The sequence below is a fragment of the Equus caballus genome, chromosome 7, assembly GCF_041296265.1.
Source record: "Equus caballus isolate H_3958 breed thoroughbred chromosome 7, TB-T2T, whole genome shotgun sequence".
In the NCBI taxonomy this organism is placed as follows: Eukaryota; Metazoa; Chordata; class Mammalia; order Perissodactyla; family Equidae; genus Equus; species Equus caballus.
The window spans coordinates 15,718,402-15,744,604 of NC_091690.1; the positions used below are offsets into that span (position 1 = coordinate 15,718,402).

The window sequence follows — 26,203 nt, forward strand, 5'->3', positions numbered from 1 at the left end:
TTATTCCATTCCATTTTTAATTGGTGTTATCCACTTCCATGATGTATTTAAATGCTTTTCAGAAAAACAGCTGTGTCTCCTCTGATGAAGAAAAGCTTTCAACATATTATTTAGACCCTTGAAAAAGTGTTTCTCTAGCATAAAAAGAATCCTACTGCAATTATGCAACTCAGTTATATAGTATAAAATATAGATGATGAATCAAATGTTCCCATTAAGGAGCCACTTAAAGGTAAAAATATATTCCAAATCCTTGAATGCTAAACAGTAAATCACGGGGTGCCTTTCCCTCTACACTTTTCTTCAGGATTGGAAGTTAACAAGTAAAGAACCAAACACACTCGTTATGATTTAGGTGCTTTTTAGAACTGGTTTCTTCCTCCTCTCTTACCTTCTTTCCTTCTAAAGGCTCACTTGTTGGAGTCCTAATGGTTATATATTAGTAACATAAAAGAATGATATGTTCTTTGCAGCATCCAAATTACTGCCAAGGAAGCCATCTTTACACTGAATGGAATCTTGCTTCTTGTGCTGAGTATTGAAAATAGCCTCCTGCTTATTCCTTTATAGGCCTGGGAGAAAAATGAGCCATGTGTTTCCATTATAATGGTCTGAATCCGGAAAGAAATGTTCAAACAAGCCTGTATATTTTTACTGAGCAGTCAATTAGTTTAATTTAGAATTGAAATGTGCTTTCTAGCTGAGATGTCATAAAACTGAAGGGGAGCATGTGCAGGGCTGTGAGTGCAGCCCGTGATTATATCTCATTGGGATCTTTGATGGCATTGTCCAGAAGCATCTTCGAAGAAGACATCTGAGAAAGTGAAAGTACTTAATTGTGATATAATTAAAATGAAATATTTTTGTGTAATTTGCATTTCAACTTGTCATTTATGGTGATTAGCTTCAGTAACTTTATGTACTGTAGCTAACCACCATTTAGAAGTCTAAGAAAATTAGGTTTTACATATTAATAATCTATGATAATGCCTTAAGGGCACAAATTAATGAATTCTGAGCCCAGCATGCTCCATCCACCATCTGATTGAGCCTTTTCAAATCTGAGCATGAGCAGCTTATCATTTTAATATCAAATAATCAGAGAAAGCAGGAAGGAGTTTAGCTAATACTTCCTGACTTTGTAAAGATTTCAAATAAACTGTTAGTGTTCTAGGAGAAATCATTTAAAAATCCAGATGGGGGATAAGATTTCTTTTGGAAGAAAGATAAATGACAGGATACTAAAAATTAACAGGTATAATTAGCTAAATACGGAGTAGAAAACAATAATCAGGACAATTGAAGGCCAGGGTTGTATAATGGGAAGCTGGGAAGAGGCTGCAAGACCTGGAACTAATAACATTTCACACTCAGCTCCAGACTCTACGCTGCTGGCTGAACTCATAGCCTCATCGTATTCTAGCTAATGAAAATTAAATGCATAAAAATGACAATATAACATTGCCCTGATAAAAACATAAAATACAGAAGTGTGTTTTGTCAGTTGTGAAGGAGAGGATTGTCTCATTACCTGAATTTTAAGTTGTTAAAAAATTAAAATATAGTTATGACTGTAATTGGTTTCCTTATAAAGAATCATTAAATTTCTAGGTCATAATAGCTGGCCGTTTTGAGAAACTAAGCTTTAATTAAAAAATAACAATATGCTGATGCATGGTTGAAAGGAGAGGGAGAACACGTGTAGAAAACAAAAGTAAATTGTCTAGACTGATGATAGAAATGAAAACTGTAACTGCCAGAGTCAACTCAGCACTGAAAGTGGATTTTTGTGCCTTTCAGCCAGTGATTCCACACTCTCCTAGTCTATCTTCTTTCCTTATTTCTTTTACCAGAAACCATGGTTTAATTCATTCAACAAATATTAATTGAGCACTTTCCACATGCCAGACGTGAGGACACATCAGTGAACAGGGAAGTCAAATTCTCTCCTCTTATGGAACTCATTTTATCCTGGAGAAAGAGATAAATAAGCAATCAAATAAATCAGATAATTTCACATAATGGTAAGGGCTATGCAGAAAATAAAACAAGATCATGTAGTAGAGGGTGACTGGAGTTGTGGGAGCCTCATTTCATGGAGGAGTGAGGGAGAGGCTGTCTGAGTAGGTGACATTTTTGCTGAGATAAGAACAGTGAGAAGGACAGCCATGGGAATGTCAGGCGAGAGGGAGCTGTTAGCGCAAAGGTCCTGCAGTGGGATGAGAAAGTGTGTTCAAATAACAGAAAAAGGGAGAGTTTGGCTGAGTTTAGTGAGCAAGGGGACAATGGTAGATAAGTTTAGTAAAGGTAAAATTATTAGAACTTTTTAGGCCACATAGATAGTACACTAAATAAGATGAAAAGCCACTGGGATTTTAAATGGGGAGGGGGTGCAATCTTATTTGCATTCTTTGCTGAGTGGAGAGTAATTGGAAAGAGAGACAACTGAAAATAGGAAGTCTAGTTTGGAGACTTTTGTAGTAGACTGGGCAAGATAATGGCGCATAGAGGAATGAATAGATTTAGATGTATTTTAGATATTTTGGAGGTAAAACCGTCAATATTTACTCATGGCTTCAGTGTGCGAAGCAAAGGAACATAAGAATCAAGAATATTTTTATAGGGCCAGCCCAGGTGACCTAGTGGTTAAGTTCGGCACGCTCCACTTTGGCGGCCCAGGTTCAGTTCTCCGGGCAAGGATCTACAGCATTCGTCTGTCAGTGGCCATGCTGTCGTGGCAGCTCACAGACAAAAAGAGGAAGATCAGCAACAGAAGTTAGCTTAGGAAGAATCTTCCTCAGTGAAAAATAAAAAAGGAATATTTCGGTCGATGGTCATGCTTTTTATTGGGACAGGGGAAAATAGAGAGCAGGTCCTGGAAGAAAAATGAAGGGTCTTGTTTTCACCTAGCTGGGTTTTAGGTGTCTAATAGACAACAAAAAGGAGATGTCAAGTAAATTATTGATGTTTGAGTCTGAAGCTCCGAGGAAAGAACAAAACTGAAGATATTAATCAGGGAAGCAGTGACACATGGATGATATTTGAAATCACAGAAATGGATGAGATTACCCAAAGAAAGTGTATAGAAGAAGAAGTGCTGTTTCATTATTTAAGGGTTGGTCAGAGAGATGTAAGCAAGACAGCTGAGAACAAGCATTCATATAAGAGGAAACCCAGGAAAGCGTGCTGTTGGGTAAGCCAGGAGAAGAATGTGTTTCAAGAAGAAGGAAAGTCATAAACTCCTCATTGTTATTCCCTTTGGTCACCATCCTTATGCTGTGCCTGAAGCAAATCATGAATTCCTAAATTGCTGCCTCTTCCAGTTCATGTTTTCAGATCTTGTCATCTGTCAATATTCATTTAATCATTCATTTTGTTTTGTCATTCATTCAATAAGGTTTTACAGGGCACTTACCATATGTTATGTTGAATACAGTTGTGGATAAAATAGGAGTGATTCCTTATCATCAGGGAGTTTATAAGTTTATAAGGTATTAAATTGCATTCCTACAACCTGGCCTCCTATCAGTGCAACTAGGAAACTATCAACACACGCACATTTTTTATCTAATCTTTTGACTTATGAAATCGATAGAATGAGTAGCTCCACACACCTGCACATATCATTCAAAGCCAACCTTATATCTGCCCTTGACCCCATACATGCTCTCTTTCTGGGGTCTTCTTTAATTAATACCCCCTTTCTTTTCTGTGTCTCATCTCTTTCTCTACTGTCTCCATTCCCTTAACCTATAAACATGTTCAAATTTCTCCTAGCCCCTCCCAATAAATATATATACACACACACACATACATACACACATTTACTCTCACTTGATACTCTGTAAAGTCGTACTTTTTAAGATAAATTTAACATTACTTCATTAATGAAGATCACACTTTATTGGTCTCTAATCCAATTGTTTCTGGAATCATGAACCTGAAAATGTATTATTGGGAATTCACTGTTACTCATATTGCTAATTATCTCAGAAGTTGATATATATAATGACAGGATGTCTATAGTGCATGTTTGCAAAGTGCATAGAGTTTTGAATGTTTTGGTGACAGGTTTTTTTCAAAATTTTTGTTTTGAGTACCTAATAACCAGATGCCATATGATGCCTCCAGCTTCCCACCACTATGTTTATATTCAAGCAATTGGCGTACATTTATTTCCCTAAGCTTTCTAGATATAATTTGTCCCTGAGGTAGTTTAAATGTGATTTGAATCAGAAATAGAAATGCAGGCACTGAGATCACAAGGCGTATCTCTATTGCAGAGAGGTCCTCTGGATAATCCAGCATATGCTTAAACTGCTTTTAAATAACCATTAAAATGTTAACAGCAACTTTACAAAGTCTCACAGACAACTCATGGGCCTCTCAAAATAAATCCTCAAATAAAGTTTGAAATTTTTTCTCTGTAACATTTTATACTTTTGATCTTTCAACCCATGAAAAATTCTGCTTCTTTCATCTGCCAGTTCTCCTACTCTTCTGAAAATGTATGTTGTAATCTTGAAAGGCATTGTTTCCCACAGTCCTATCCTCAGAGCAAAGTTTCACTGCACATTCTCCCTGAAGAATCTCATGTTGACTCTCACACCGACTTCCTTCCACATCTGTATATTTAACTCATTCCTTTCTGCTCAACCTCATATTTTTATATGCAACTACCTGCCAGGCATCTGACACCTCAAACTCAACAGGTCCAAAATGGAATCCATCATTTTTGATGTAAAAGTCTCTTATCCCATAGTATCCAAGTAAAATCTTTCCAAGCCATCACCCAAGGTGATACCACTACCATTTACTCATTCACTTGAGATCGAACCAAAACTCATCCTTCAGTTTGTCCCCTTCCTTGTCCTCCCTCTTTCTCATCCTCTTTATCCAGTAATTTATTAAATTCTCCCTAATTAACTCCTAAATATTTCCCAGATATGTGTATACCTCTACACTTTCTGCCTACCACATCTACTCTAACTTGTTCCTTTATAATCTCTTTCTTTGGCTGCTGCAGTAACCTACCTTTTGGTATCTGTGTCTTTAATCACTCTTCTTTAAACTAACCCCCACAGACGGGTATCATTTCCTCCAGTCAGCCTTCCCTAGGTCCTCTGGCCTGAGTCAAATACCCCCCTGCACTTCCTAATTCCCTGTACCTATCTCTTATTACATTTACAATCTTGAAGTATCAACTTTTATCTCTGTCTTGTCCACAAGGAACATCTTATTAATGGAAGTACTATATTAATTGTACTTTATTAGAAATGTTTAACACAATGACTGAAATAAACTAGGTGATGTAGAAGCGTTTGTTGAATGAAGCAATGAGTAGTAGGATTAAATTTACCTTTTTTGCAGTGAGCTTTTCTACAACAGGTAGAGAAAATACCAACAAACACTTTTTACACTACTTTGTACAATTTGCCCAAACCTAGCAACAGTTATGTTTATATTGAAAACTGGATAGCTTAGTCATCCAAATTCAACTATCTAGGAGGTTGGCTGTTAACATAAATTCTTGCAGTAGCATAGCAGTAGTAATGGGAAGTGGTTGGGCTAGCAGCTTACTGAGGAGTGCAACTACACCATAAAATGTTCATAGTCAATACAAAAGATTTTGAGGGACAAATAAAACTCATCTTCTCGAGACCCAGAATGTCAAGATGGTGATACCTGTTGCAGAGGTAATGTAACAACTCATAACTCCTGTAATCCTAGCTCAGAAAATGGCAACTCTGACAAATGTGTCCTACACATCATATACAAATTGGATAGTCTAAACGATAATTTAAGGAGTTTTTTTCTTTTCTATTCTGCTCTCTTCCCATTTCTCAGACCCAGTGTGATCACAAGCCATACGTTACACTGTTAATTCTGGGTCAACTTGTTCATATTGCTTCTAATTTCCATTGATTCCACCATAGTGGCACACTTTCTCGCTGCAGGTTCCAATCACGTTTCTGTGATTTGGAAAAAAAAAGGAATAAGTGATTAAGACTATTTACAAGAAAAACAGTCTTATAAAAAATTTTCTGTACTCTAAGTAGGAAGAAAATAGCAATTCTAAAGAAAATAATTTGAAATGTTAAATAAATTTCTATAACCTATCTTTTCATGTACTAAGAAATAACTAAACTTTTCTTTCTTGCAAAACGTAAATGATAATAGCAACCATAATAAAATAACAATAATAATGACTGAGGTAATATAAGTGAGTTTCTTTGTAAAATGTAAAGATCTATATAAAGGAATAAGTTGTTATTTTTTTTTTAGTCTTTTGCTACATATTATAGTCCTTCTTAGCAGTAGAAAGAGCTAGGGAAATTAATTCAAGTAGACTTTCAAAACTGCTAACAACTTGAGCCAATTTGCCAAAGCCATCAAAGTGAGAGAATGTGTCTAGTTCTTGGGTTTTCTCCCATGTAGTAATGACAGGTAAGTAGAACAGGTGAGGTAACATATGAGCACAAAACCTCTGTTATGTTTACACTCACTGACCCCTGAGAAGGGAGAAACAGCAGCTCTGCAGTACCAAGCCAATATACCCAGAACAATGCCTTTTATGTTACAATCCTCATAAATTGACCCATATCTGGTATACAATCTTGTCTCAAACGCCTCCTTAGTTCTATCTGCAAAATATAGTCACCAGTTCATATGTTGTTCTAATTACCATTTTTAATATTATTTGCATTGGTAAAATATTAATATGAGGAGACTTATAACCCATGACAACTAGGAATGGGGCCTGTGGAGTTCAGTGTATATTGAGACTTTTGTCCAAGGTGGCCTAGTTCCACCATATTCTTAGATTACCTCCCTGCTGTGGTCGTAGGAATGTGAGCATCCTTTAGTCTCCTTTTTTTAGCTTCCTGTTTCTCCTCAGTGTTTTCCTGACTATTCTTTTCCCCTTGAATTTACTGACTCAAAACATTCTATTTCTGGTAACTAAAATTAATATTTTCCTCCTCCAACATTAATAAGACAAGGTTTTTGATTACTACTACCCAATAATTTGCTGTAATATGTTTACAAACATTTCTGTGATATGTTTGTAACATGAAATGTCTACTCTTAATTGTGTATATAAACCTAGTAGCTAAGAGAGAGACAAGTAATTTTATTACAATATAAAGTTAGTAATGAAATAATAAAGTTTCTGAGAGAATGATAATTTATGAGATTACATAAAGTGATACTTTTCCTTAAAATATTATTATAGTTTATTTATTCACTTGTTTAGTCAGCAAATGTATCCAATGGGGAATGGAAGATGAGTGAGACTCCCAGGAATCACTTGGCTGTTGCTAGAGATGGACAATGTCAAAAGTAATAATAACAAATACAGCTAAGGAAATTACATTTTTTAAGAAATGCACAGAGTATTAAGACACAGAGGAGGGGTCACTAATTCAGTCTAAGGGAACCAGGGTAAGTTTGTTGGGAAAGGAAATTTATGCATAATTAGGGTTGATAATTCATAGAAAGGCCAAAATATTTGGGGGGTCTATGCATAACATAAATTTGGATGAAATTCTTACCATAGACCGTAGTATCTTAGTAATATAGACAGCAAAAACTTCCAGTTCCAGAATTATTACTAATTCTATAACAGAAACACGCTTTTTAAAAACCTTTAGAAGCATTAGATATTTTTAAATGATATTTCTTAAAATGCACATTGAGTTTACAGGAAAGTAAAGAAAATATCCAAAGGACAGAACTAGGAAACTTAAAACAATAATAACTTAAAAACAGGAGTGGACACTATGGCTTTCCTTGAGGAGATTTGAATTAAATGTCTGAAAAACATTTAAAATAAATGTTTTTTTCATATCATAAAATCATAAAATCATATCATAAAATCTTATCATAAAAAGGGGTATGATTTTCCAGACATTGGACCAACAACCAATGAAGTTGGAGGCGAAACTACTGAATACACCAGGCTACAGCCTTAATGAGAGATTATACTCTTAGTGGCTTGCCAGCAGCTCTACATGCAAAAAAAAAATAATAATAATGGTCTCCTATGAGAATTTTTACATGATTTTATACTCTCATGTGAGTTTCCTGTACAAATTTATACCCTTTGCATTTTCTAGGAACCCATAAACTGAGACATTCACAGACTCACACACCCCACATACAAACACATTGGTGTGTTTGGCAGAGTAAATACAAAATCACTTTGGAGAAATATTTTTCCAAAACAGGATTCTCTAAATTCCCACAAATAGACTTTGCCAAAATGAGCTCACAGTTCAAATTATGAAACAAATATGTTGACAATCCACCTGAGAAAGAATCAGAACACACACAAAGGAGTGTTAAATTACCAAAGGTTTCAGATAATAGAAATATCAGATAGAGGCTATGATATGTTGAAAATGATTCAACGCAAGTGGAACTACAATATCGGATAATAATAACATGTATGCCAGGAGAGCAGTTTCTTGGTTAAAATGCTTAAATGTCCTTGTATTATTCAGACAGAGTGTGGACATGTTTATTAAATTTAGAATTTGTGGCCAAGATGGCAGAATAGAAAACCCAGGTTTCTATCCTCTCACAAAAAAACTACAATTAGACAACTATCCTCAAAAGAAATAAAGCTCTGGGAGAACTTAGGAGTCCACTTAAAAAGGCTGAGCAACACAACAGAACACAAAACCTGAGAGTAGCCACCGAAAAAGGGTAGGAAGAAGTTTCATTTTGCCTGGATGATCCCATCTCCCAGGCTGGCACTGTTCAGTGTCAAGAGGGAACTCCCTAGTCCTAGAAAGTTCTCATGGCCAGGAAATGGGGAGCAGGGTGAGTGACCAGCTTCCCCAGCATTTTGGGGAACTGCACGAAGGACCCACTTCAGTTTCACCTCACCAAGAAACCAGCAAAGCTGAGATATCTAGAGACAGCTAGAAGCAAGGAAGAAGGGAAGGGGATACCTTGATTCCCAGTGGCCTACTCATCGGAGGACTTCAGTAGGCTTCAACGCTAAGGACCTCATCAGCTCTGTGTACACTGCAGACCTCACAGCTTTCATCACTGAGAAACTTATCAAAACTCAGCAGACTGCTCCACAGATGACCCCAGCAGCTTTCTCCGCGGAGGAAACCAACAATTAGAACAATCTCCATGGGCCCCTCTGCATATTTTGCTGCTGAAGTTTTTGCTCTAAGGCTTTTTGTGTTCACAGATGCCAGATGCCTGAGTCCCTGCTCACTCCCTTCCCTCCTCCTCCTGCCAGAGCCCAAGATCTACACTCACAGCCAGTCTGAGCCTCTATGTGCATGCAAAATGCCAGTTGAGGCCCCTGTTGCTGCCTGCCACTGCTGTGTGTACACCCATGACTAACCCTTGCAGCCACATGAGTACCCATTGATGGCCATAGCCCCCACAGCTGCTTTTGAGCCCCGATCTCACTCTGACATTTTTCACTGGCCTGTACCACAGTGCTTGCCTACAGCTTGTACCTGTAGCTGTGCATTTGCATGCCACCAGCTCTGAATTCCATCACTGATCTCCACTGCTATGCACATGGCTAAGGCCAGCATGTGCATCTGCACAAGTGCACACTGATGGCCAAGGCCCCCACAGCTGCCCAAGCACCTAGAGCCAAGCTGACTCCTATACTGGCCTGTAGCACCACATATGTCTACAGCTAGCCCTGGCATCCAAGCATTTGCAAAAATCCCATCAGTAGCCCCCACTGGCGTGTATGCACTTGCAGCTAGCCCATACACTCATGTGACTACAAGCCAACAACCAGGGCCCCTGCAGCTGCTCATGTTCCTACAGTTGGCCCTAGCTCTTGCTGCTGATGCTGGTCCTCACCATGTGTATGCAGCCAGCCCCCACAGTCAAGTGTGTATAGACCAATGACTCTGGCTACCACTGCCACCTGCATTAGTCCCTAGCTGAACCTGGAGGTGCTACTGAGGACCCCAGCAGCCTTAGTAGCTACCATGGTCCCTCACAGCTCTTGCCAAGGAAAATGCTGTTGTTGATATCATAAACCCCAGTTGCTTGAGCCAATGAGATGCTATGCCCTGTCTAGACCTGAAGCAGCCACATAGCACCTCACTCTGCACTTGGTAGCACTAGACTGGAGTTACAAAATGCTCCAGCATGCCCCAGCCCACAGATGAAGATCGTTCCTTACCAAAGTCAGTCCATAAAGTCTGGAAGTCTGGATCCTTCTTCAAATGCACAGACATCTGCATAAGGTTGCAGGGTTCCTAAAGAATCAAGAAAACATGACAATGCCAAAGGAATGCAGTAAATATCCAGCAACTGACCTCAAGGAAATGGAAATCTACAAATTGTCTGATAAAGAATCCAATTGTTTTAATTGTTCTAAAGATGCTCAGATAGCCATGAGACAACACAGCTAAGCAATTTAAAGCAATAGGGAAAATAATACAAAAACAAAATGAGAAGTTCAACAAAGATTTAAAATGTAAAAAAGAAACAGAGAAATCTTGGAGCTGAAGAATACAATGACTGACTGAAGAATTCAATAGAGAGTTGCAACAGCAGACTCAATCAAGAAAGAGAAAGAATCTGTGAGCTCAAATACAGATCATTTGAAATTATCCAGTCAGAGAAATGTGAAGAAAAAAGAATGCAAAAAAACAGAAAGAAGAAGAAAACCTACAGGACTTCTGAGACATCAGTAAGACAAACAATCTATGCATTATGGGAGCCCCAGAAGGAGGAGAGGGAGATACAGGCAGAGAGCTTATTGAAAGAAGTAATGGCTGGGGACTGGCCTGGTGGTGTAGTGGTTAAGTTCGCTTGCTCCGCTTCAGTGCCCCAGGGTTTGCAGATTTGGATCCCAGGCATGGACCTACACACTGTTCATCCAGCAATGCTGTGGCAGTATGCCACATACAAAATGGAGGAATATTGGCACAGATGATAGCTCAGCGACAATCTTCCTCAAGCAAAAAGAGGAAGATTGGCAATGGATGTTAACTCAAGCCAATCTTCCTCACCAAAAAGCATATGTAAAAAAAAGAAATACTGAACAGAATTCTTTGAGCTAAAATTGAAAGCATATTAATTAATAACATGAAGATATATGAAAATATATGAAAAAACTAATGGCTCAAAATTTTCCACACCTTCAGTGAGATTTGGACATCCAAGATCATGATGTTCTTAGTCACCAAATGCAACCCAAAGAGATCTTATCCAAGACACATTATAATAAAACAGTGAAAAATCAAAGACAGAGACTCCTGAAAGTAGCAAGAGTAAAACCTTTGTCACTTACAAAGGACTCCCATAAGGCTATCAGTGAATTTCTCAGGAGAAACTTTATAGGCCAGGAGAGAGTGGAAGATATATTCAAAGGGCTGAAAGAAAACAACAAAATGCCAGCAAAGAATACTTTATACAGCAAAGTTGTCCTTCAGAAATGAAGAGAAAAGTTTATCAGACAAACGAAGGCAGAGGGAGTTCATCACCACCAGACCTGCATTACATAAAATATTGAAAGGAGGGGGCTGGCCCCGTGGCTGAGTGGTTAAATTCACACACTCCACTTTAGTGGCCCAGGGTTCACAGGTTCAGATACTGGGCACAGACCTATACTGCTCATCAAGCCATACTGAGTTGGCATCCCACATAGAAGAACTAGAATGGCTTACAAGTGGGATATGTAACTATGTACTGGGACTTTGGGGAGAAAAAAAGAAAAATGAAGAGGAAGATTGGCAACAGATGTTAGCTTAGGGCCAATCTTCATCACCAAAAAGCATACTTCAAAAAAGCAAATACTGAAAGAAATTCTTCAAGCTAAAACGAAAGCATGGTAATTAGTAACATGAAGATATATGAAAGTATAAAACACACTAGGAAAGGTAGATATATAGTCAAATTCAGAATACTCCAATAATGTAATGTGATGGTATGTTAATCACTTCTAGTATAAAGGTTAACAGACAAAAGTATTTAAAATAACTATAGTAACAATTTCTTAATGGATACACAATATAAAAAGATGGAAATTGTGACATTAAAAAGATAAAATATTGGGGGGAGAGTAAAGGGGTTGAACTTTGTATGAGATTAAAGTTAGGTTGTTATTATCTTAAAATAGACTGCTGTATCTTTTTTTTTTTCGAGGAAGATTAGCCCTGAGCTAACACCTGCTGCCAATCCTCCTCTTTTCACTGAGTAAGGCTGGCTCTGAGCTAACATCCGTGCCCATCTTTCTCTACTTTATATATGGGACGCCTACCACAGCATGGCTTGCCAAGTGGTGCCATGTCCACACCCAGAATCCCAACCGGCGAACCCTGGGCTACCGAAGTGGAACATGCACACTTAACTGCTGTGCCACCAGGCTGGCCCCAGACTGTTATATCCATAAGATGTTTTATGTAAGCCGCATGGTAATCACAAAGTAAAAACCTAAAGTGGATACATAAAAGATAAAGAGAAGGGAATCAAAACATTATGGAAACTGGTCAATTCACAAAGAAGACAGCAAGAGAGGAAGAAAGGAGCAACGGAATTACAAAACAGCAAGAAAACAATTATTAAGATGGCATTAAGAAATGAATAAATTTCTAGAAACAAACAACTTACCAAGACTGAATCATGAAGAAATATTAAATCTGAACAGAATGAGTAAGTAGGCTGAATCAGTAATCAAAAACCTCCCAAAAAAGAAAAGCCTAGGACCATATGGCTTCATGGGTGAATTCTACCAAACATTTAATTAAAGAAGCATTAATGCCAATTCTTTTCAAATTCTTCCCAAAAATTGAAGAGAAGGAAACATTTTCAAATTCATTTTACAAGGCCAGCATTACCCTGACACCAAAACCAGATAAGGACAATATAAGAAAAGAAAACTACAGGTCAATATCCATGATGAATATAGATGCAAAAATTCTCAACAATATACTAGCAAACTGAGTTCAACAACACATTAAAAGAATCGTACACCATGATCAAGTGGAATTTATTCCAGGGGATGCAAAGATGGTTCAAGATCACAAATCAATAAATGTGATAAACCATGTTAATAGAATGAAAGATAAAAATCATATAATCATCTCAATATATGCAGAAAAAGCATTTGACAAAATTCAACATCCTTTCATGATAAAACTCTCAACAAAATAGGCATAGAAAGAACATACCTTAACATAATAAAAGCCATATATGACAACCCACAGCTAACATCATACTCAATGGTAAAAAATTGAAATATCAGGAACAAGGTAAAGTTGCCCACTCTCACTCTCCTATCCAACATAGTACTGGAAATCCTAGCTAGAGCAATTAGGCAAGAAAAAGAAATAAAAGATATCCAAGTTAGAAAGGAAAAAGTAAAATTGTCTCTGTTTTCAGATGATATGCTTTTATATATAGAAAATTCTAAGACTCCACCAAAAACTGTTAGAACTAATAAATGAATTTGATAAAGTTTCGAGATATAAAATCAGCATACAAAAATCTATGTTTTGGGGCCAGTCTGGTGGTACAGTGGTTAAGTTCATACATTCCACTTCGGCAGCCTGAAGTTCACAGGTTCGGATGCCAGGCGCAGACCTACACACTGCTTGTCAAGCCATGCTGTGGAGGCATCCCACATATAAAGTAGAGGAAGACAGGCACAGATGTTAGCTCAGGGCCTCAGCAAAAAGAGGAGGGTTGGCAGCAGATGTTAGGTCAGGGCTAATATTCCTCAAAAAAAAAAAAATCAGTTGTGTTTCTATACACTAGCAATGAACTATCTGAAAAAAAATAATAAAGAATATAATCCCATTTATAGTAGCATCAAAAACACTAAAATACTATCAGCCCTAATTGCCTAGTGGTTACAGATCGGCACTTTCTGCTTTGGCTGCCAGGGTTCGGTTCCCAGTTGCAGAACCATATGACTCGTCTGTCTGTAGCCATGCTGTGGCAGCAGCTCACATACAAGAACTAGAATGACTTACAACTAGAATATGCAACTATGTACTGGGGGGCTTTGAGGAGGGAAAAAAAAGAGGAAGATGGGCAACAGATGTTAGCTCAGGGCAGATCTTTCCCAGCCAAAAAATAAAAAGAAATATCAGAGCTTTTGAAAAAAAAAGGGAAATACTTATGAATAAACTTAACCAAGGAAATGAGAGATTTATACACCAAAAACTATAAGACATTGATTAAAGAAATTAAAGACACAAAGAAATGGAAAGATATCTTGGATTGGAAGAGTTGATATTTTTAAAATGTCTATACTACTCAAAGTCATCTATAGATTCAATGCAATGTCTACCAAAATCCCAACAGCATTTTTCACTGATATAGAAAAAAATCTCCTCAAATTTACATGGAACCAGAAAAGACCCTGAATAGCCAAAGAAATCTTGAGAAACAACTCAGAGACACCACACTTTCTGATTTCAAACTATATTACAAAGCTATAGTAATCAAAACAGTTGGTACTGGCATAAAAATGGACACATTCACTAATGGAACAGAATAAAGAGCCCAGAAATAAATCAGGGATTTATGGTCAAATAATATTTGTTGAGGGAGCCAAGAATAGTAAATGGAGAAGGAAAATCCCCTCAATAAATAGTTTTGGAAAAACTGGATATTCACATGCAAAAAAGTGAAATTGGACCCCTATCTTACACTACACACAATAATTAACTAGGACTGAAGACTTAAATTTAAGACCTGATACCACAAAACTCCTAGAAGAAAACATAGAGAAAAGGATCATTGACATTGGTCATGGCAATGATTTTTTGGATATAACACCAAAAACACAGGCAATGAATGCAAAAATAAACAAGTGGGACTACATCAAAATAAAAAGCTTCTGCACAGCAAAAGAATCAACAACATGAAAAAGTAACTTCTGGTATAGGAGAAAATATTTGCAAATCATATATCTGATAGGGAGTTAATATTCAAAATATATAAGGAACTCATACAACTCAATAGCAAAAAGACCCCAAATAATCTGATTTAAAAACGGGCACTATTTAAAAATAGACACTATTTCTTCACAGAAGACATACAAGTAGCCAACAAGTTAGTGAAAAAATGCTCAACGTCACTAGTCATCAGGAAATGGAAATGAAAACCACAATGGGATATAACCTCACACTTGTTAGAAGGGCTGTTGGAAAAAGACAAGTGCTAACAAGCACTGGCGAAGATGTGGAGTAAAGGGAACCAGTGTGCACTGTGGGTAGGAATGTAAATTGGTATAGCCAGTAGGGAAAACAGTATTGAGGTTCCTCAAAAAAATTAAGAATGGAACTACCATATGATCCAACAATCCCACTTCTAGTCATAGATCTGAAGGAAATAAAATCACTGTCTCAAAGAGCTATCTGCACATCCATGTTTGTTGTAGTATTATTCACAGTGGGCAATACATGGAATCTAAATATATATACTTAGAATATTATTCAGACAAAAGAAAAGACATAAATTTTGTCATTTACAACAACATGGATGAACCTTCAGGGTGTTTTGCTAAGTGAAGTAAGTCAGATAGAGAAAAACAACAACTGCTTGATCTCTCTTACATATGAAATCTGAAAAACCTGAACTTGTAGAAACAGAGTAGATTGTTGGTTGCCAGGGGCTGCGAGTAGGGGAAATGAGATGTTGTTCAAAGGATAAAACTTCTACTTATGAATAAGTTCTGGGATCTAACATACAGCGTGGTGACTGTAGTTAGCAATACTGTATTGTATACTTGAAAGTTTCTCGGAGAATATATTTTAAATGTTCTCACCACCACCGCCACAACAAAAGAAATGGTAATTATTGAGGTGATGGATGTATTAACTAACCTTATTGCCGTAATCATTTTACAATATATACGTGTGATCAAATCATCATTCTGTATACCTTAAGCTTAGATAATGTTATAAGTCAATTATTTCTCAATTAAGCTGAAAAAAAGTTAGAATTTTACCACAAGTATGTATGTAAAATTTAAGGGCAACAACTTAAAGAATAAAGACAGTATACGTAACTTCCAAGATACTAGAGGAGAAAAAAGGAGAATTAAGAAAACTTAGTCAGCCCAGTAGATGGTATACTATTGGGAGAGATGTAAATTAATATAAATTTGTGGAAAGAAATTTAGTGATATTTACCAAAGACCTTCAAAAACATCCATATACCTTACTTCATAATTTCACTTCTAGCAATTTAGCCTAATAAATAACCAGAAATGGTTGTTATGAAAGCGTCAGTTATAATAGCAAAAAATTTAAAACAACTCAAGTACCCAATATTAAGGAATTTTTGGAGATAAATATTGGCACATATCTCAAACAATATTCTTTTTTTGGTTTTTGGGGGGTGGTCTTGAGGAAGTTTAACCCTGAGCTAACTACTGCCAATCCTCCTCTTTTTGCTGAGGAAGACTGGCCCTGTGCTAACATCAGTGTCCATCTTCCTCCACTTTATATGTGGGACACCTACCACAGCATGGCTTGCCGAGCGGTGCCATGTCTACACCCGGGATCGGAACCGGCGAACCCCAGGCAGCCGAGAAGCGGAACGTGCAAACTTAACCACTGTGCCACCTGGCCGGCCCCTCAAACAATATTCCTTAATTAATTTCTCTACAAAATATTTATTGAACACTTACTATGTGTAGGCACACTCCTAAGTAATGGATACAGAGATTGTTCTGGTTATTTATTGAGGCAAAAAAATCTCAAACGTTGTGGCTTAAAATAACATCAATCATTTACTTTGATCATGGTTTTACATTTGGGACAAACCTTAATCTCTACTCCATACATCAGCTGTGGCAACGTAACTGAGAAGCGAAGGGTCCATTTCTAAGATCGTTCATTTATAGTGCTGTTAGGTTGGTTGTGGCTGTCAGCCTGGAACTTAGCTGGTTCTGAAGGGCAGAGATCTTGGTTCCTTTCTATGTGGGTGTCTTCGTATCACGTGGGCTTCTTCACAGCACGGTGGCAGGGTTAAAGAAAAAAAAAAGTGTTCCTCCAGAAAGAAAGAGCTATAGGTTCAGAAGTCACATGTAATCATTTCTGTCACACTTCAATAGCTGAGGCACTCACAAAGACCAGCCCAGGTTCAAGTTGAAAGAACAAACTCCAGTTCTGAACTGGAAAGTAGCGAAGTTCTGGAATATAATGTGAGAGAAGAAATACTGCTGTAACCATTTTGGAAAATTCACTGTGGCACAGAAGTGGTGAAATGCAATTAGATACATGGATCTAGAATTTAACAGAAAGATTTGAGGTAGATGGTACCGTTTGAGGGATCATGATTACATGGATGGTAATTCAGGCTCCGAGATTGGACATTTCACCTGGAAATCGTATTTAGAGTGAAGAGATGAGTAGGGAGAGGAGAATTGTAAGGTGCACGAACTTTAAAGGATCAGAGGAAAAGAACTGTTCAAAGACAGTAAGAAATGCCCAGAGAGAGGAGATGAAGACTAGAGTCTGGTGTCAGGAAAGCAAGCCAAGGAAGCATTTGGGAGAATTGTCCAAAGTTTCCAACACAGCAGAGAATTCCAGTAAGATAGGAGCTAAAATGGAGGACTTAGGACATAGCAGGTCATTAGCAAAATTGATGAGGTGATTCTGGTGGCTGGCAAGTACTGGAGCTAGATGAGTTGGAAACAGTGTAAGTAGACAACGTCTTCAATAAAGGTCACTGAGGAAGTATAGAACGAGACAAGAAACGTTACGCCAAGAAAGTTCTCTATTTCGTAAAATGAAAAAGAGTTGAGCTTGTTTAAAAACATTTAGGGAAAGCCTTTAGAGCAGAGGCAAACTGAGGATACTGGAGAAAGGGAAGGGAAATAGATGAAACAGTGGTCTGTGTTCTTTCTCTCCGTGCTGCAATAGGAATGCAAAATTCAGCACTTCGCTTGGATGTAGGTCTCCCAACTTGAGAAACACTGAGCTAAGACCATGCCATTTGATTTGTATGTGATATTTGTCTATAAGTTATCATAAATTGTATAATAATTTGACTTGGTTTGGCATCTGGAATGAAACTGGGTGACTACCTAAGGAGAAAACAGATTTAATTAATTGACACCATCAGGTAAAAGATGAATGGATCATTACCGTGTGTTTGTATTATGTATTTATTTACATAATACACGATCCAAGTGATCTCATTAGTGAAGCAGAATATAGAATATGCACTTAAAATCATGGTTGGATTATTTACTTGAAAGTCTTATCCTGATTAGTGTTTGTATCCCAAAATAGGTATCAATCTAATATCATTGCATCTATTTAGTGACTAAGCATTAATTCTTGTTTATTTTATTTAGCCATGTTATACAAGAACGTTAAAATTCAATTTTTTCCCTTTTATGTATTCTGAACACATTGCTATTCAGCTTAGTTTACTCTCATTAATTTATTATGCATTTATATAGTTTAAAAAGTTCCGTTGTTTGAATAATTATTTGTATGCTAAGCAACAATAGCCATCATAAGATATAACCATGTAAATTTTGATTTGAGCATCTGTAAAGCTATATCATACTAAATATGGAAATAATTATATTTTAAAATTTAAATCTATTGGACAAAATAAAATACTATCCAGCATATTACATAAGATAATAACATTGAATGTTTGACTGACGATGTATCCCCATACATAAGAAACTCAATAATTTTTACCTTCCAAGCATATAATCTAGTTTAAATAGATCCACCCAAAAAAAGTTTAAAATAATAATAGGGAAACTGGACATTTGTAAGGGGAAAATAAAATGTGAGTGACAGAATACAGCCAGAAGCCAAGTTATTAGTCCAAGACTCACTATAGATTCAAAATAAGTTTATTAGAGGCAGAATGACAGACGGCTATGAAAAAGGGAGAATACATAGATATTTATGATGATGTCAATGAATTAAAGCATATGGAAGATGATTAAATATCAGAAAATATTAAATTTGTTGAAGCTCAAATGGAATAAATTAAAATATGTTAAATAGTATTGCAAGCATGAGAGTAGTGGAAAGCTGTGATTACATTGAAAACAGAGAAGCTTTATGCAAAGTATATTGGTTGTTTTTGACCTTTTTTTAGTAGTATAATACTTTTTGCACATAAAATTGCATTGGAAGTAGCTCAGTATTTGAAATTGATGAAATCAGAAGTGCTGTTGGGTTTTTGAGGAGAGAGGGGTACCAGGGGAAGGGTCCAGCCTTGTCCACTCATTTTTATCAGTAAAGTATAGTAAAAGTTAATTGAACCTGATTATTTATTACATACAGATTGAGAATGGGCCCTCAATTTGCATGAAAATCAAGAGAACAAGAAAATATGAAAACATAAAGGAACCAAGTAACTCCAGGTTACCCAAGACACACTCAAATGTCATATTATGGTATTTCTTATGTCTTTCAAGAAAATTACAGCCAGTCAATGTCAGAACAAGCTTTGATCAATCTGCTCGAGTGATCAAATTCTAGTTCCTGGGTGAGCATAGAATTAGAATTGGCTGTTCTTCCTTGGTAGAATTTCTTTATAAACCCTAATACAATATTCATGAAAATAACTAGTGTTTGTCATATAAAATCGAGATACTTGGTTTTGGATCCACTATGGTATTTCACCCTCTCATCCTTTTACTCTCTTAGTAAATAATAGAACTACTTAAACTATATATATGGGTATAAAAAATTTGTGTTCATAAAATCTTCCACTTAATAAGTGCCTCCTGTATCCTCATAGGATAATAGTTTTACATATGTTATCTCATTTAATCCTTGGCATACTATTTATTCATAGTTGAGGCAAGATTAAATAATTTAGCCAAAGCCATCTGGCCAATAAATGAAAGCACGAGCATTTGAACTTGTTCACAGTTTGTAGTCTTTCCCCATATCTTAATGTCAATTCTATCTTAGTCTTGTCTACTTGAATATAGACTCTGGTCCCTTAGTTGGGTTTCAGTTTTTCCAGAACATATACAGTATCTCTTAAAGCATCCATCTAAAGAAGCCCAACAGCATCATTTTCTGTCCATTGGTACCCTCTCCTGTTATAATTACATTGCTTAGACTCTATCCCCAATTTCAAGAAGCCCAATAAACAATAACAAAAGAAACACTTCCAAGTTTTATTAATTTATCTAATTTAATTAAGCTTCATAATTTTCTAAAACCCAGATATTGTAGAATACAGAAATAAATATTATTCATATAATTAGTTTTTTCAAGAGCCTATTATTGCTTTAACAAAGCAAAATCTAATTTCTTTGTATCACAATGAACTACTCCTAAGAAAAATACCTCTAGATTATCCTATACTCTAGGCTTCTTATTGAATTTAGCAATTAAATATAACACATAAAACAAAAACTTTGTAGAATGAAAGACTTCTTAAACTAGCTGTGTAAGCCAAGGAGAAATGGGACCTTTAGCCATATGTGATAAACTATAAGAATCTGAATTCAAACAGTCTTGCTTTACCGTATAAACAGGAAGAGGGGGGCAGGCCCGGTGGTGCAATGGTTAAGTGTGCATGTTCTGCTTCGGTGGCCCGGGGTTCACCAGTTCGGATCCTGGGTGTGGACATGGCACTGCTTGGCAAGCCATGCTGTGATAGGTGCCCCACATATAAAGTAGAGGAAGATGAGCATGGATGTTAACTCCAGGGCCAGTCTTCCTCAGCAAAAAGAGGAGGACTGGCAGCAGGTGTTAGCTCACGGCTAATCTTCCTCAAAAAAAAAAAGAAAAAACAGGAAGAGAGCATCCCCCAAAGCAGGTTTGTATCCTTTAAAATGTATGTTAGAAAAAATCACCCAAATTTTGACTAGAAATCAGTCATATCAAAAGAGTGATCAAAATATGACTGGGCAAAAATTTTGAGAAGAATGTCTTTTCTTTTTATGAATTTGCCTCATTGTTCTTGCAACACCTGGGAGCATGGACAAGAAAGGCAAGGTGAGGCTGTGCACCTGTCTATCTACGTGCCTCTGGCTTCGGGAACACTTGGTTCTATGGTGTTTTGGAGTTGCTTTGTCTTAGCTTTATGGCCTACCTAGCAGCTACATAGCTGGCTGCATTCCACTAAGCATCTAGGATACCCCAATAGTGACTTTCCAGTCAGCATAACTTCTGTTTTCAAACATCATTCAGAAGAACTCTAGGGTTGTGATAAAAAATTAAACTGCCATTGGAAAAAAAGTAGCATTTTTTAGGCTGAGTAATAAATGCAATACAATTCAAAATAGAAAAGATATGCATATGGCTTAGGAAGGATGGCACCAATGCAATTTACATACTCCTCTGATTAATGCTCAGAAATTTTGAAAGTATAATATTATATTTTTGTGTGTAAGAAAAAAATACAGAGAAAAATTTGTTTATCTCACTTCAAAGTCTGTAGCATAGGATTTGCCACATTATTCTGAAATGCCATATATTACTTCATTTTAGTCAAATCTCTCTTTAATTCAAATTTGCTTCTTGAGAAAGGAAGCATATAGCCCCTTGTTATCTCACTCAATGCAGAGCTTTGAATACAAGCTCAAGAATTCATTAATTGATTCTACAATTAATTGCACACTTCACTTTTACTCTTTCCTTATATTATATTCCTGGCATACCAATGATTCAGAGATTTCTTTTTTTAATTTCATAGACTGTAGATGTGGAAATCAATTTAAAGTCTGCTAATAGTTTTCATTTTTTTCTTTTGTTTCAGTCTGTTCCCAGTATTCTAGAGGAGTATTTGCCATTTTTGGACTCTATGATAAGAGGTCAGTACATACCTTGACCTCATTCTGCAGCGCCTTACACATCTCCCTCATCACACCAAGCTTCCCTACCGAAGGGGAGAGCCAGTTCGTGCTGCAGCTAAGGCCGTCCTTACGAGGAGCGCTCTTGAGTCTGCTGGATCACTATGAATGGAACTGTTTTGTCTTCCTGTATGACACAGACAGGGGTAAGTCATGATTCTACGACTATATGAGTAAAACTTTCATTTTCAACCTGAAATGGCCTTGTATTACTTGTGTGATTTAGCAAGATATTTTGATCCCTAATATGGCTACTGTCAGAAAATGGTTGAGGTGTATTATCAGTATTTTTATCTTGACTGTAGGGGGAAATTTCTAATTAAACAAGCTTCGGATTCACAAGATTACTCATGAGCAAGCCATGCTTTGTTACCTTGTTGAAATTAAGATAAATAATTCTTTAAAAATTTCTGTGATGATATTTCAGGCACAATCATAAAATAAATATGTTTTTTTACCTCAAATGCAAATGATTTAATGTTTTGGAACATCTTATATAGTAATAGGTTAAGCTGTAGCATTGATTTTGAAATACAAAACTTAAATTTGTAATCGAAGGGTCATGACAGTGACAATAGAGGTGTGGTGGAAAGGCTTTGCTTGCTGGCAACCTTTCACTGGCTATAAAGATTAATAAGTGGTACCATATGACTCATGTGTTGGAGAAACAAGGTGGTTAACTAACATTAAATTATTGACAATCCATACATTTTTGTACAATATTTAATATACTTTGACCTTTCAGTTGGAGACATAACTTAAGGAGTTCGTGTATCTTTTTTCAATTCTGTTTTTTATTTAATGACTAGAATCATAGAAATATATTACATTTCAAAATAAACACCAGAGAACCACCTGTGGAGTTTTTTCTTCAGTCTTTTTCCCTTAAAGTATAAGATTTATGAGAAGACAAAGAGTTAGAATAGAAGTTGAAACAGGTAACATTTTAAGAACATCCTTGAATAGAATTCTACCTGTGAAATGAGTAAAACAATAAATATGAAAACAATAAGCAAGCAAAATAAATCTTTGGAAGACATAATTGCCTTTAAAAATCCAAAGCATAATTTCTTATATTACCTTTAAAAATCCAAAGCATAATTTCCTATACTCAGAGATGAAAACTCGTTAAATGAATTCATCTTTCTCATTGAAATTCACATACTTAATTAGATGAAAATAGTATGTCATACAGGATGTTACATCAGTGGTGGTCCTAGCACATTACTTATTATATTGTCAGTCTTGGTAAATTTTCCTTTCAGAAAATTTAGTATCATCAGTGTATTTTCTGCCTGGTTGCAGCATACTCTAATTTTCATTTGGAAATAGGGGAACATACCCGTATCTCGTGCATCTCTCATGATGAGCATCTTAGAGAATGTAATGCAGATTAGAGAGTTAATCACTCTTCATTCCTAACTTTTGGAAAAATCCTTAAGCAAGAGGACACTGAAAATTGAAATATAATGCAAATTAAAACAACAGTGACATACCACTACATATATGTTAGAATGGCCAAAATCCAGATCGTTGACCACACCAAATGATGGCAAAGATGTGTAGTAACAGGAACTCTCCTTCATTTTTGGTGAAAATACAACATGATGCAGCCACTTTGGAAGATAATTTGGCAGTTTCTCACAAAACTAAATATTGATATAATCCAGCAATTATGCTCCTTGGTATTTACGCAGAAGTGGAAGCTTATGTTCACACAAAAACCTGCACACAGATATTTTTAACAGCTTTATTCATAATTGCCAAAACCTGGAAGCAACCAAGATGTCCTTCATTAGGTGAATGGATAATTAAACTGTGGTACATCTAGACAAAGGAATATTACTTACAACTAGAAAGAAATGAGCTATCAAGCATGAAAACACATGGAGGAAACTTTAAATGCATATTACTAAGCGAAAGAAGCCAATCTGAAAAGGCTACATGCTATATGATTCCAATTATATGACATCTGGAAAAGGCAAAACTATCGGGCTGGCCCCGTGGCTGAGTGGTTAAGTTCGCGCGCTCCGCTGTAGGCGGCCCAGTGTTTCGTCAGTTCGAATCCTGGGCACGGACATGGCACTGCTCATCAGACCACGCTGAGGCAGCGTCCCATATGCCACAACTAGAAGAACCCACGACGGAGAATACACAACTATGTACCGGGGGGCTTTGGGGAGAAAAAGGAAAAAATAAAATCTTTAAAAAAAAAAAAAAAGAAAAGGCAAAACTATGGAGACAGAAAAATATCAGTGGTTACTGAAGGTTAAGGAGAAGGATAGATGAATAGGTGGAGCACAGAGGATTTTTACAGCACTATCTGTGGGATACCATAATGGTGGATACATATCATGATACATTTGTCCAAACCCATAGAGTGTACAACACCAGGGGTGGACCCTAATGTAAACTATGGACTTTGGGTGATAGCAGAATATCAATATAGATTCATCAATTGTAAAATATGAGAGTCAAATGCAAAAAAAAAAAAAACCAAAATCCTTCAATAAAATTGATTTAATATGGTAAAAACATTAATCGTAATGTCAAGAAATATATACTGGGATGTTGATGAGATGATTCTTCCTGTGGTTCATTTTGACACAGCTCAATTTGCCACTTTGGGCAGAAGATCCTTATATTATGACGTCTTGGTCTCATAAAAATACCAGTGGAATCTATGTCTCACTTTTTTCCTCTGCCCCTATAAAAGCAATCTCTTGCAAGGAAAAGGCTGTAGATATCCGTGCATCAGCCTGTCAACCAAAAACCTTCTGTTAAGGTAATCCAACTCAACTTCAAAACTGACATCTTTATTCCAACCAGTAGTTGCAGGAATGAAAAATAACATATCAGGAAAATGGTCATTTCTTGTTCAGATGACTCTCTCTGCCATGATACCACCATGCTTTCCAAAATTCTGGGTCTTAATCAGGTACTTGCAAAGGACAAGAAAAATTTTTTCTCCCTTTGAAGTCGTAGTGCTCATTTTATAAATTTAGGATCACAAGCTTAATTTATTTCTTCTTAGATACTGTCCTTAAAATCATGTATCATTATCAACAATTCAGGTCTGAACCTCAGTTATGAACATATGATTAACTTTTATCATAAATATAGTTAGCTGATTCATCCATATTTTCACATCATTAAGAAGAAAAGAGCACTTCAACATTAAAGATCAGAATATTTTGAAAATAATGCACAAAACTAAGTGTAAAGAAATAAGATAGTATGGTACACTTTGGTACTTTAATCCTCTACTCTTATCATGAACTACTTACCCAAACATATTTCCTGTTGTAACTGCCTTAATATGACTCTAAATTTCTCCACAAACTTGAGTGGAACATGACTTTCTCCTGCATCATAAATCCTCATTTGGCAATAAGTTATTTCATTGATCCACTCAATTATTTCTGATACCTAATTGATACAGTGATCTCTTAAGATACAAGAGTGTCACTCTGTCATAACTTATAGTGTTTTTAGGTCAAATTATAGTCACTAAAAGATATGATACTTTATTTCCACTGATATAAGACCTGTGTTCTAACCCTGGTCAGCTATTTATGAGCTGTGTGAATCTGTCTATATTTTTGTCCACATTTGTGAAAGGAAGGAAGGAAGGAAAGAAGGAAGGAAAAAAAGAAGGAAGAGGGAGGAAAGAAGGGAGGGAGGAAGGAAGATAAGAAAGACAATTGAATGCATTGTCTTTAAGGCCCATTCAAACCGTCTTTAAGGTTTCTTTATATTTTATATTCCAAATATTCTATTTCTTCCCTGGATATAGTAGGCGGAAAGAGAAAGATAGTAGGTGGCATAAGTAATCTCTTTATCAGCATGTGATTCCCTATTTCTGTTCATTTGATTGCCTCTCAAAGAAAAAGAAAGTGTTCATTCATTTATTCATTCAATTTATCTGTTTAACATTCAATAAAAATTTATGGTTCAATTTTTCTGTGTCAGGTACTTTGATAGATATTAAGAATGCAATAATGAGCAAGACACTACTGAAAATAAACTCACATGCTATGACTTCATTAGAAAATGATACACAACACTCTACTTGACAACCAGAAACTTACCTTTGATACATAGCTTGATGTTTTATGATTTTAATCTAGAACACAACTATTTTCCAAAAAGAACATTGCCTTATTTGGAAAAACAATTATAAAACATCATTTAAATACTAACTTTGATAAAATTTTTGAGTTGATAAATATGAGCCTATTGGATGTTTGAAATGTGGTTTATGCACCTGAAGAACTGAATTTTAAATTTTGTCTAATTTAATTGATTAAGTAGCTACATTTACCTAATGACTACTATATTGGACCACACAGCATATCTAAGCACTGAGCATGTTTGAAATAACACATTTCACTTTGA

The 26,203-nt window shown here is 36.3% G+C and overlaps 1 protein-coding gene across 30 annotated transcripts in view; it reads left to right on the forward strand.

Annotated features, from left to right (window-relative positions):
- Positions 1-26,203, forward strand: part of GRIA4 (glutamate ionotropic receptor AMPA type subunit 4) — a 368,128-nt gene that overhangs the window by 108,439 nt on the left and 233,486 nt on the right. For all 30 annotated transcript variants that reach the window (XR_011440452.1, XR_011440446.1, XR_011440445.1 and 27 more), the window contains one exon: positions 21,712-21,951. Coding sequence is in view for 19 of the 30 variants with exons in the window: in XM_023644730.2 (XP_023500498.1) it covers positions 21,712-21,951 (240 nt within the window). In the remaining 11 variants the exon portion in view is untranslated. The remainder of the gene's footprint in view (positions 1-21,711; positions 21,952-26,203) is intronic.